Source organism: Mya arenaria, chromosome 1, assembly GCF_026914265.1.
Source record: "Mya arenaria isolate MELC-2E11 chromosome 1, ASM2691426v1".
Lineage (NCBI taxonomy): Eukaryota > Metazoa > Mollusca > Bivalvia > Myida > Myidae > Mya > Mya arenaria.
Genome location: NC_069122.1, coordinates 57,278,709 through 57,289,590, shown reverse-complemented (window position 1 = coordinate 57,289,590; position 10,882 = coordinate 57,278,709). Strand labels below are relative to the sequence as shown.

Below are 10,882 nucleotides of genomic sequence, written 5' to 3'. Positions count from 1 at the left end.
TATCACGTTTTCAATAATATTGTGTTATATTCTAGAGGTTTCCGGAAGCCGGACAAAATCCCCCCCCCCCCCGGACAAAATACCTCCCGCTATTTTTTGTATAGGTGGACATAATCCACCCCCCCCCCATCAATTTTTCAAGACGGACATAATCCCTCCCATAATTTTTACAAGGCGGACATAATCCCGTCCCCATCATTATTTTTTCAAAGCGGACATGATCCCTCCCATCATTTTTACAAGGCGGACATAACACTCCCTAAGTTTGTTTTAATAAACTATTATTATGTATATATTCATATTTTGTTGTACGAAAAGTCGCGCTGATTCGAGAGAGAGAGAGAGAGAGAGAGAGAGAGAGAGAGAGAGAGAGCATATAATAATGCTACGTAAATACTTTTTTTGCACGAAACATATAAAAAATACATACGATTTTTTATTTCTTAAAGAAGAAACTATAGGTACGAGGCATGCAGCTACTATGGAACTGTTAAACTGCTTGACGAGCTCACAGCTCACAATTTCTCAACAACTTCTTAATTAGAAGAAATAAAATTATGTTTGATATTTTGGGGTCCCATAGTTGTATCATTCACATCTGAAACTTCATTCATAGATAAAAGGAAACAACAATCAGGTTTGCTCAATGACAGTTTGAACAATTTTTACTGACCCAAATGGCCGACTTGTTTAATGCGACATCGACGTAGGTACGCCGTTGTAAACCGTAACACGAAAGTGACATGACTAAAGTAAGGTAGTTTGCAAATCATCTTGAACTCAAAATGACAGCTCTCATTAGTAGCTGATATTTTCTTTGACAAACTCATTGGACCAATAGGCGTAAGCCAATATACGCCAGCGACACAAAACAACATAAGTGACTTGCTGGTTTGCAGATTAAACTGTGATAGACTTGCATACGCTGCTTTGGTTCTAATGTATTCTTGCAATTGCAGCGAAAAGCACTGCTTAAATGATCCAACATCTGCTTGTGACGGTAGGGTGGGGGCGTGGGAAGGATGCCCGCTCTAGCCGTGCAGGGAAAAATACAATCAATCATCATATGCCAATCTCATGGAAAACCAAGTGAAACGTTCGAATATGTTTCATGTTTTATTGAAGGAATAGTAGCCTAGTCGCCATTATAATGACCTTGCTGCCCTAATCTTATGTTCTCCCGATGTTAACAAAGTATTTCGCCTTTTGTATGTCGAGTATGAAATACAGGTGCACCCAATATCCCTGCTTGCGTTTATAATGTTTCACACACTGTATATTTCTAATTATAGTTTTTTTTCGTTTGTCGTGAAATGTATATTTTCTACTATTTTAGTATAACTTTATGGATGATAACGGTTTTTTAAAAACTTTATCCTTTTGTAAACAAGACAGGAAAAATAGCGATTGGACATCCTCAAGTTATTACGGAAAATTTCAAGGATATCAGTTAGTACGAAGGTCTTATCAAGTGCAAAGTACTTGCACCTACACGACTACATATACCAGTTTTACCAATGAAATGCTATGGGAAACTCATGTTTAGTTTGTGCCGTTCGTGTACCGAAGCATTTCAACAGAGGTCGTGTGAGCATAGTGATATCGAGAGAGCATTTGTTTGTACATGGGTCATTTATGAGCTAAATGAAGCAGTGTCACAGGGATATACCATTCAAAATGTATATGAAGTTTGGCATTTCGAAGAAGTATCATAAAATGACCACATAACGAAAACTGGTGGACTGTTTACGGAGTATGTTAATACATTTTTAAAAGTGAAACAGGAGGGAAGTGGGTGGCCTAAATGGTGAACAACGGAAGAGGACAACTATAAGTACATACAGCAGTATCACGAAAAAGAGGGTATTTTGTTAGACTACAACAAGATAGAGAAGAACCCTGGCCTACGTTCTCTAGCCAAATTGATGCTTAACTCTTTCTGGGGGAAATTCTGACAGCGAACAAACCATAAACAAACAACCTATATACCTGATCCTGCTGAATTCTTTGATATGATGACAAGTGATCAACAGCAAGTGAAGAGTGCTCGGTTCATTAACGACAAGTCGGTGCAATTAGATTGGGCTCACATAGACGATTTCATTGAGGCATCTGCTAGAACCAATGACATCATAGCGGTTACACAACAGCTCAAGCCCGTCTAAAACTATACATTCATTTAAAACCGTTCGGAAATCGCGTATTATACTGTGACACCGATTCCATCGTTTTCACCAGCACTCCTGGGCAATGGGAACCGCAACTAGGGGACTATTTAGGAGATTTGACGGATGAAGTATCAAATAATGCTATCACAGCATTTGTCACAGGAGGTCCAAAAACTATGATATTACCCTATTTCAACCAAACAAAAAAGGACAAACATCAATATGCAAGGTGCGAGGCATTACACTCAATTTTAAAAATTCTCTTGACATTAATTTTAAAATAATTAAGGATTTGGTGACTGGAAAAAGCAAAGTTAAACATATTGCAGTTGTAGATGAAAACAAGATTGTTAGGAATCCGACACTTGGACATTTAATCACCAAACGTGAAGTGAAAGACAACAAAATTGTTTTTGACAAACGCGTTATTTCTAACAAAAACCGGGTTTCTGTTTAAACTTTTTGCTACTGAGCATGTTTCTGTAGCTTTTTGCATATATATTGAACTTGTCAGCGTGAGACGTATAAACCTGATGAAGAATGCACTTTTTTCATTAATGAAAATATTTACTTGGAGTAGTAATTTTGTACAAAATAAGGACTTTTTAATAGATGTTATATATATATATATATATATATATATATATATATATATATATATATATATATATATATACATACATATAGTTTTTGGTATTTTAACATTAAAAAAAGATTACTAGGTATTCCTACTCAGTAGAATTCATTTGTTATGCTTGATTGGCTAGTCGATGTTATCACGTGATATTACCGAGTAAGGTATATAGCTGAAATATTCCAACCGTTAAAAGTAATCCGTCGTAGCACAGTGGACACAACACTGGACTGCAATTTTGCGACCCCGGTTCGAGCCCGCTCTCCAAAAAGTTTTTTTTTTTACATTTTGGTATTTGTTTACAAGTATGATATCAAAGAGTGAAACATTTTAATACATAATTGTTCTGAGATTCGTTACAGAAAAAAACTTTTTTGGTGCCAATCTGGTGTACAGTCCCTTTAATAAATCAATTTAACCTATTTAATCTTATTATATCTATTGTATAATTAATTGTAATATGAATTAACAAAATAAACACCTGTGTATCCTTAAAAGGGAAATTACGTTACTAGCACAGCTATATTGGTACAGTGCTACTGTCAACCCGTATATATTAGAAACGCCCAAGCGGTTATTTCAACATCATGGGGTGGATTTATACATAATAACAGACACAATGTTCTTGCCATGTTTTCAAAACATTTCATCATTCATTTTTAACAAAAACCATGTACAATGAAGTATACGAATAGCAACACCTAACCGTCCTCCAATATACGGACCATAAAAGACCCTCCAGGGCACCAATAAAATACATATGTCTCTGACAATAGCAAGGTATCAACCGAGTGCTATGATGGCTTAAAATAGCTCACTGGTTTAACCTGGTATTGGTTACGATTGCACAACGATCAGACGTACGTAAAGTAGTTTAACCCGGTATTGGATGTAAATATTAGCTGATTAGAAATATAAATACCACCCAAGCCGTACGTAGTAACTCACAACTATAGCTCACCGCTTTGATATAAAACCATACCGTAACGCTAGAACGAACCCGAAAATTTCCTCATTTTCCAAAATGGCCGATTTATATAAAATAAGAAGGGGTCAACCGAGTGCATTTTTCCTGAATAGGCATACCTGACTACTATTATTATTTCATTTCCTTGATTCAGAAGAAAGTGACATCCTGAGCCAACCGCTTATACCATATATGCATAAAGCATTAAAAATAATGACGATGCAAGTGTGACCTTTAACATTTAAGGAAGAGAAGTGGAATTTGCAAGCAAGATTTTGCGATATTGTATTTAATAAATGCGCCAAGTTTTTTTTCTTCAAAACCCTTAACAAAGGAACTTATCAGCCCAGACACAACCATTTATGTAAGCATGATCATTGTTGTAGGGATGTGGGAATTGCACGGAAAAAACATCCCTATCAGGTGATGATCAAAGTAAGTTTAAAATCCGATCATACATGTAGAGGTGTAACGATTCGTCTTACTCACGATACAATTCGAATCGCGATGCTCTATCAAGCTATGATATGAACGAAACGAATTTCTATTACTTTACAGTAACCACATATCGGAAACCTCTATTTTTCAACAAAAACTGCCACATGGAACAAATTAACACTCATATTATAATAAAAAACAATATTTAATCATTTTGGATATTGGTAATTTCTAAATCCCCCCAAAAAACGAGCCGTATTGGAGGTTGTCGAAAAATACCCCTAACCACCAAAGATAATCTTGGTATGCCCCGGGCACATTTACATACATTACATTACAGCCCTGGGAGGAAAGATGGAACGGTGTAGTTGTATGCACACTTTATTATATGTAGCGCTCCTTGTCCTTATTACAAACATCAACAGTTAAATTTCAGTGTTAAAATTAACTCATTTGATGTTAACATCATCTCGCAATCACGCAATCATCTCTTTATTGCGTTGGGTCCTTAAATCAGTATTAACACCTACTTTACCATTCCTCCAGTCTTTAATCACTTTTAGTGCTTTGATTGGAGAACACTTGAGCATATGTAGACAGCAAGGAACTAATAACATTGATTGTGAAACACGTCAACTCCATCAATCTCCTAGTAACACCTTAATGCATTTCAATATTACTTGTCAAGTGCCTTTATCTTCATATTAAAAATTAATAGTTGCATACCATAATAACTCAAAAACCAAGTAGCCAACGAGAAACTGCAGTCTCCATTTCACTTCGCACACTTTCCTTCCAAAGCTTTAAATAGTGTCATTGTGTGTCAATAAAAAAGGCATGTGTCTTAAATATGCACACAGAGACATCGATGTTTACATGACGAGGTGGTCACAGACTTTGCAAGGATGCAGCTAAGACGGTTGAACCTGCGAAACATCCTTGACAGCATCGACATTTGTTAATTCCATGTCATTATATGATTAAAATAATGCATTCAAAAAAGCTTTATATGTTTATAATTAGTTGTGCCCCACGACTTAGAAAGTCCTGGATCCGCCACTGTTTGGTGTATTAAAACAATTATATTAATTGTGGTAAATCTTATTTGGGAGTAAAAGTGCGTCTTTAAAACAGAATACTATCAGTTTCGAATAGTATTTGTATTTCGTAAAATGGCCTTGACAATTTAAGTATGTCAAACTCATTGTTTCCGTAACTTAGCACTTACTTCGACAGCAAATGCTTCCTGTGATAAGCTAAGTACACATAAGGAAATTTTAAATTTCTAAGATCTTCGGAATGCGATACCATCATACAGCGCAACTGATTGTATCACGGGACATCCTTTATAAAATCATATGTAAGCATCTACTTTTCTGAAATCGGACAGAGGTTGATCCTTGAGGGTTGCATTGTAGGACTAGGGCCTACAGTACAAGTAAGTACTTTTGTTATTTTATTTGTTGCTCTAAAAAAATGTTTTATAATTTATTAAATGATAACATGATATACGTTGTTCGAATATAAGCCATTTATTCAGCCATTCATTGAGCCATTCATTGAACCATTTGCGATAGTGTTAAATGTTGATGCCTAGTGTCAGTTGAAAGCGTATTATATACCGATTACGTTTATAAAAAATATGATCAAAGCTTTATAACAAATAAAGTGAAAGAAGTTTGTATTTTTGTTTTGTATTTCAACTGAATTCGGACGTAAAATATATGCAGTTTTTGCGAAAGAAAAACGTGTTTGAGAATGTGTTTCTGTATACTCTTTACATGTTCGTTCTCTAAATATCAAGCCCCTTGAGTCGATTCCGAAATAATATGGTCACATTAGTGTACATAGAATAACTTACAATGTAATGGCCATATAACCGTGTTGCCCTCACCTGGGTATACATAATATGTATGCAAGCAAAATATGCTCGCACTTAAATCTATGGTTTATCAAATTTCAGACAAAATCATGATACTTGCTTTTGATACTTTTCAAAGTATCTTTGGCATAAGAAACATTTGATTATAAGTCTCTTTACGACAACAAATTCACCGACAAGATCAAAGGCTATATTGCGATCTTATATTGAAACAAACAATTCATCGTTTTATTATATGCCTAAATATAGATATACTTAGCTGTTTATTAAACACGAAAAATCACCTTTAACACGTACCTTTAAAAAAGGGGGACAACTGTTTTTCCCCGATTGACATAGCCAGAATATACATGCAGTTTTTAAATACGCCCAAACAAAATAGTTCTTAAAACTGTTTATAAATAGAGAACAACATGGATATAGTGAAATAAAAGGCAATTTAATATGTTTTTATGAATTTAAAAGAGAACACGATTTTAAAGTTCATAAACATGGAACAAACAATAAACAAGTTTATTTAATCTCGTAAAAATTATTCCGCAAGTCACAGGTCACGGCTGTCAAGAGTGTGTGATTGTGAACAATCGCCTCGTGGTATATAATTGAAATTAATTCATGTTGATATTAAAGTGCTGGATGTTTAAAACTGCTCCGGCGAACAAAGAATTCATTTGTGTGTTAAGCGAGATGTTGTCATTAACGACAGAAATGGAATTAACGGTCGTTGAAGAGGGCGGCTGCACATTTTCCAGCATTTGCGGGAGGCGTGGGTGGGGTAAGTAAAGATTTTCTTGACGATTTTCTTTGTCAATGACATTGTCAAGCTGACTGACAGAACTTTCTGGACCAGTGATTGTGGATGTAGGTTGTTGACGGACTTTAGATAATATTCTTGAGCATTGTTGGTGTTTTTCCTCAGACATTTCAGAATAATTCATGATAGATTGAATGTTTTTATGGCCACTAATCTGCATCATATCTGTTGGGGCAATTCCAGAGTCTCTTAGTTTTTGAACTAGGTGTTTTCTTGTCGAGTGGTTTGTTATCCTTTTGTTGCTGTCAAGACCACCATCACTAGCCATTTTCTTCAGAAGTCCTCCAAGCTTCTTTTCTCCCAATTTCATTTTCACAAACCATTTTTCATGGTCATAAACATGTGATTGTGAGGAGGTTCTCGGCGCTATGTAGAAAGGGTCATCCGAGGTGCAAAAATCAGTTGGTCTTTGCACTGCATACTGCTTGTAAGCATGAACCGGACAGCGTTCTATGTCCTCTGGCATTGCAAACATTTTTGGCGTAACATCCCGTATATCTTTTATGTTTGACCCTGTTCGCGTTTTTGTCTGGCGCTCATTCAGCGCCAGGTATTCAAGTCCACTGGATGATGTTTTAAGCTCGACATCACCCCATCTGCAAAATAATGGATTATCATTCATATGTCAGTATAAAAAAATTGAAGTTTGCTGCATTTTTATTGAGTTTTTTAGATTTTTAAATTAAAGGATGCTTAAATGTTCTATATAAACACAACAAAATTCATGTTTATGCAATATTTTAATAGTTTACACGGCAACACAAGACAAATGAAATGAACTATTAAGAAGATAAAAAAATAAATTCTTAATTGTGTAAGAAATGGCCCTTGTAGTTTAATTGGCAAAACACCTCATGTTAAATCAGTTCTTGAGGCACTGAGGAGTTCTGAGTTCGACTCTCAGCAAGGGCGAATTTATAGCAAGGGCAAAACCGTACAAATTGATAATCATTTTTAACTCAAACGCAATTTTTTATAATCTTTTATTTGTCATATTGTGCATTTCACGATTCTACTTTTAAGTATTTAAGCTAAACATTAACTCTAAAATCTCATTTAAATTTCTTTCCCACCTCAAATCATGGTTTTCTTTCGTTCCACGTAGTCCAAACTGGATACAGTTGTTGATCCATACTGTGTTGGGAAGTGATGCTGCACTGCTTGGGCCGAGGATCTTTTTTTCATAAAGCATATTTATTTCTTCGTCAGTGATTGGACTTGCTTTTAAGGGCTTGTTTCCCTTTCCCAACCTTTTTAAGGATTTTGTTTTGGCCCTTAGTGCATCTCTTGTGAGTTGGAATGCATTTGTTTGCTCTGCGATAAGGCGAAATGGATATTTGTGCCTCTTCAGCTTTCTGTCAAGACTGGAGACAATGTTGCGGATAGATGTAGGCTCATACTCGGCACCGTCAGCTTTACGAACTGATAAGATGAAGTTTGCCACATACTCATCCAACAGATCTGGCTCAATCTGATAAATTGCCTTTTTCTCACCTTTATTGAGTAAAAAGCGTTCAAATTTTTGGACATCTGAAAGTGTTTTTTTCATTGTGTTTTTGTTTTCTTCATCTTCAATCAGCTTTCTTACATCATCGCTGGTCAGTTCGACAAATTCAGGGCAGGGCTGGCCTGTTTTACTGCTAGGTTCAGCAGACTGCATGGAAACAGTGTTAACAATTGAATTTTCAAAGAAGGTGATCATGCAACAGCTTGTTTACAAACATTCATGTATTCAGTGACAAATATTGAAGCAAAACGGCCCTTTCTTAAAACGGGTTTAATACTGAAGGATGTATTGAGTTAGAGAAACAAAATTATAACAAACTCATGAATCATTATATAAAGTAGGTCATGTTTATCATTTAATTTGGTTCATGTACATGAAAAAAGTAGTCCGTATTTCGCGGTCACGTGACCACCTGACTGTAGATAAACATCACGTGGTCTACTATCCTAATAAACTAAAGTTTACACGGCACCTTGTTATTGGACCGATTTGTATGCAGGTGACAGGATAAAAATCTATACATTCTAAAGTAGAGTATTGGAAATGTGCTGTAATAATTCTATACATCCTGGAGTAGAGTATTGGAAATGTGCTGTAATAATTCTATACATCCTGGAGTAGAGTATTGGAAATGTGCTGTAATAAATCTATACATCCTGGAGTAGAGTATTGGGAATGTGCTGTAATAATTCTATACATCCTGAAGTAGAGTATTGGAAATGTGCTGTAATAAATCTATACATCCTGAAGTAGAGTATTGGGAATGTGCTGGAATAAATCTATACATCCTGGAGTAGAGTATTGGGAATGTGCTGTAATAAATCTATACATCCTGAAGTAGAGTATTGGAAATATGCTGTAATAGATCTATACATCCTGGAGTAGAGTATTGGGAATGTGCTGTAATAATTCTATACATCCTCGAGTAGAGTATTGGAAATGTGCTGGAATAAATCTATACATCCTGAAGTAGAGTATTGGGATTGTGCTGGAATAAATCTAAACATCCCGAAACAGAGTGCTCCCTGCTATATAGTTCTCAAAACATTAAAAAATGTAAGTAAAAGTATGGTAAACTGTCATCTGCACTTCCCTACCGCATTCAACGGATATTGTAAATTATACATGGATAATTTAATGAACATATAATTATTTAACTATATGGACGGTATTAAAGTTAATTAACAGTAATAATTCATTTTGATATACGAAAAAAGGAGTCCGTACCTGATAATTGTTGAGACACCTTTCCTTTCGTGTCACAAAACAGGGTGAAAACTAAACCCCAATAGAATGACGTCTCAATGGTGTAGGACCAATACACATGATAAATGCTGAAAATATGTCTGGGAAAATGTCATTAATCGAATATCATTAAGTTTATTAACCACTACAATTGCAATTAAAGCGTGTTTAATCATGAACAGAACAGAAAACAACATTACAACCATATAATGCAGTGAGAGACATTAAGAACTATTTTTATCAACAGATAATTGATAGACGAAGTGAAAATAGTACTAATGTGTGTGTAATCATCTCATTTATACTCTCACTCGTGCAAAGCTCAAAGTACTATAGCAGTATAGGGCCATAGTTAAGTGATGGAAAAATAGTAAGTTGTTATCTCGAAATAAGATTCAAAAGGATTTTTTTTCGCTTAACTAAAACACAAGTTGAATTAGAAGTAATTCGCACGAATACTAAAACGTTGAAATTAAAGAATAGAGTTTGTCAATGATATACTATTCAACGACTTTTGAATGCAACAAACAACTTTCTTTTAAGACTACCTGGAGAGGCCATCCGATCCAGCAGTATTTCGTTTGCCATAACCAAGGCTTCTGTAAAGACAGAAACAGTTTCAGTTTGGAATATCGAATGACGTTAATGATGCTTTACTGGGCAATCCAACTAAGAGGTTTCAAAACAATATGCTCCTTTTATAATATGTAAAGGATAGGGGTTTCATATAAGTGTTTGGCTTTCTCCTCAATCCTTTACTTGTACATTTTGTATATGTATTTTCTGCGCGCTCATATGTTTGTTATGAATTTTTAAGCAATAAATGTTTGGCCAATTTTGCCATAAACTTCATATGCGTATTGAGCAAAATTTAGGAAAGAAACTGAACATTGGCCAGTCTAGCAATGCCTTTTAGCATTAGTATTGGCAAGATATGAAAACATTAGCATTGGCAAGGATATGAAAACATTAGCATTGGCAAGGATATGAAAACAATCAAATACTTACCAATATAGCCATGTACTTTAGCATTAGCACTGCCAAGGATAAGAAAACAAAGATTGGCCAGTATAGCCATGTATTCTAGCATACGTATTGGTAAGGTTATGAAAACAATCAAATATTGACCAATATATACATGTTTTTTTAGCATTAGCACAGGCAATGCTATGAAAATAATCAAAGATTGACCAATATAGCCGTGTAAGTTAGCATTAGTATTAGTAT

General features: G+C 35.2%; 1 protein-coding gene across 1 annotated transcript; it reads right to left on the bottom strand.

Moving 5' to 3' along the window:
- Positions 1–6,697: 6,697 nt before the first annotated feature.
- Positions 6,698–8,856, bottom strand: LOC128228235 (transcriptional regulator QRICH1-like). The gene is made up of 2 exons (XM_052939414.1): positions 7,977–8,856; positions 6,698–7,499 (listed from the first exon to the last, which is right to left on the bottom strand). The coding sequence occupies exons 1-2, from the start codon at positions 8,603–8,605 to the stop codon at positions 6,698–6,700; spliced, it is 1,431 nt and encodes a 476-aa protein (XP_052795374.1). The 5' UTR covers positions 8,606–8,856.
- Positions 8,857–10,882: the final 2,026 nt, after the last annotated feature.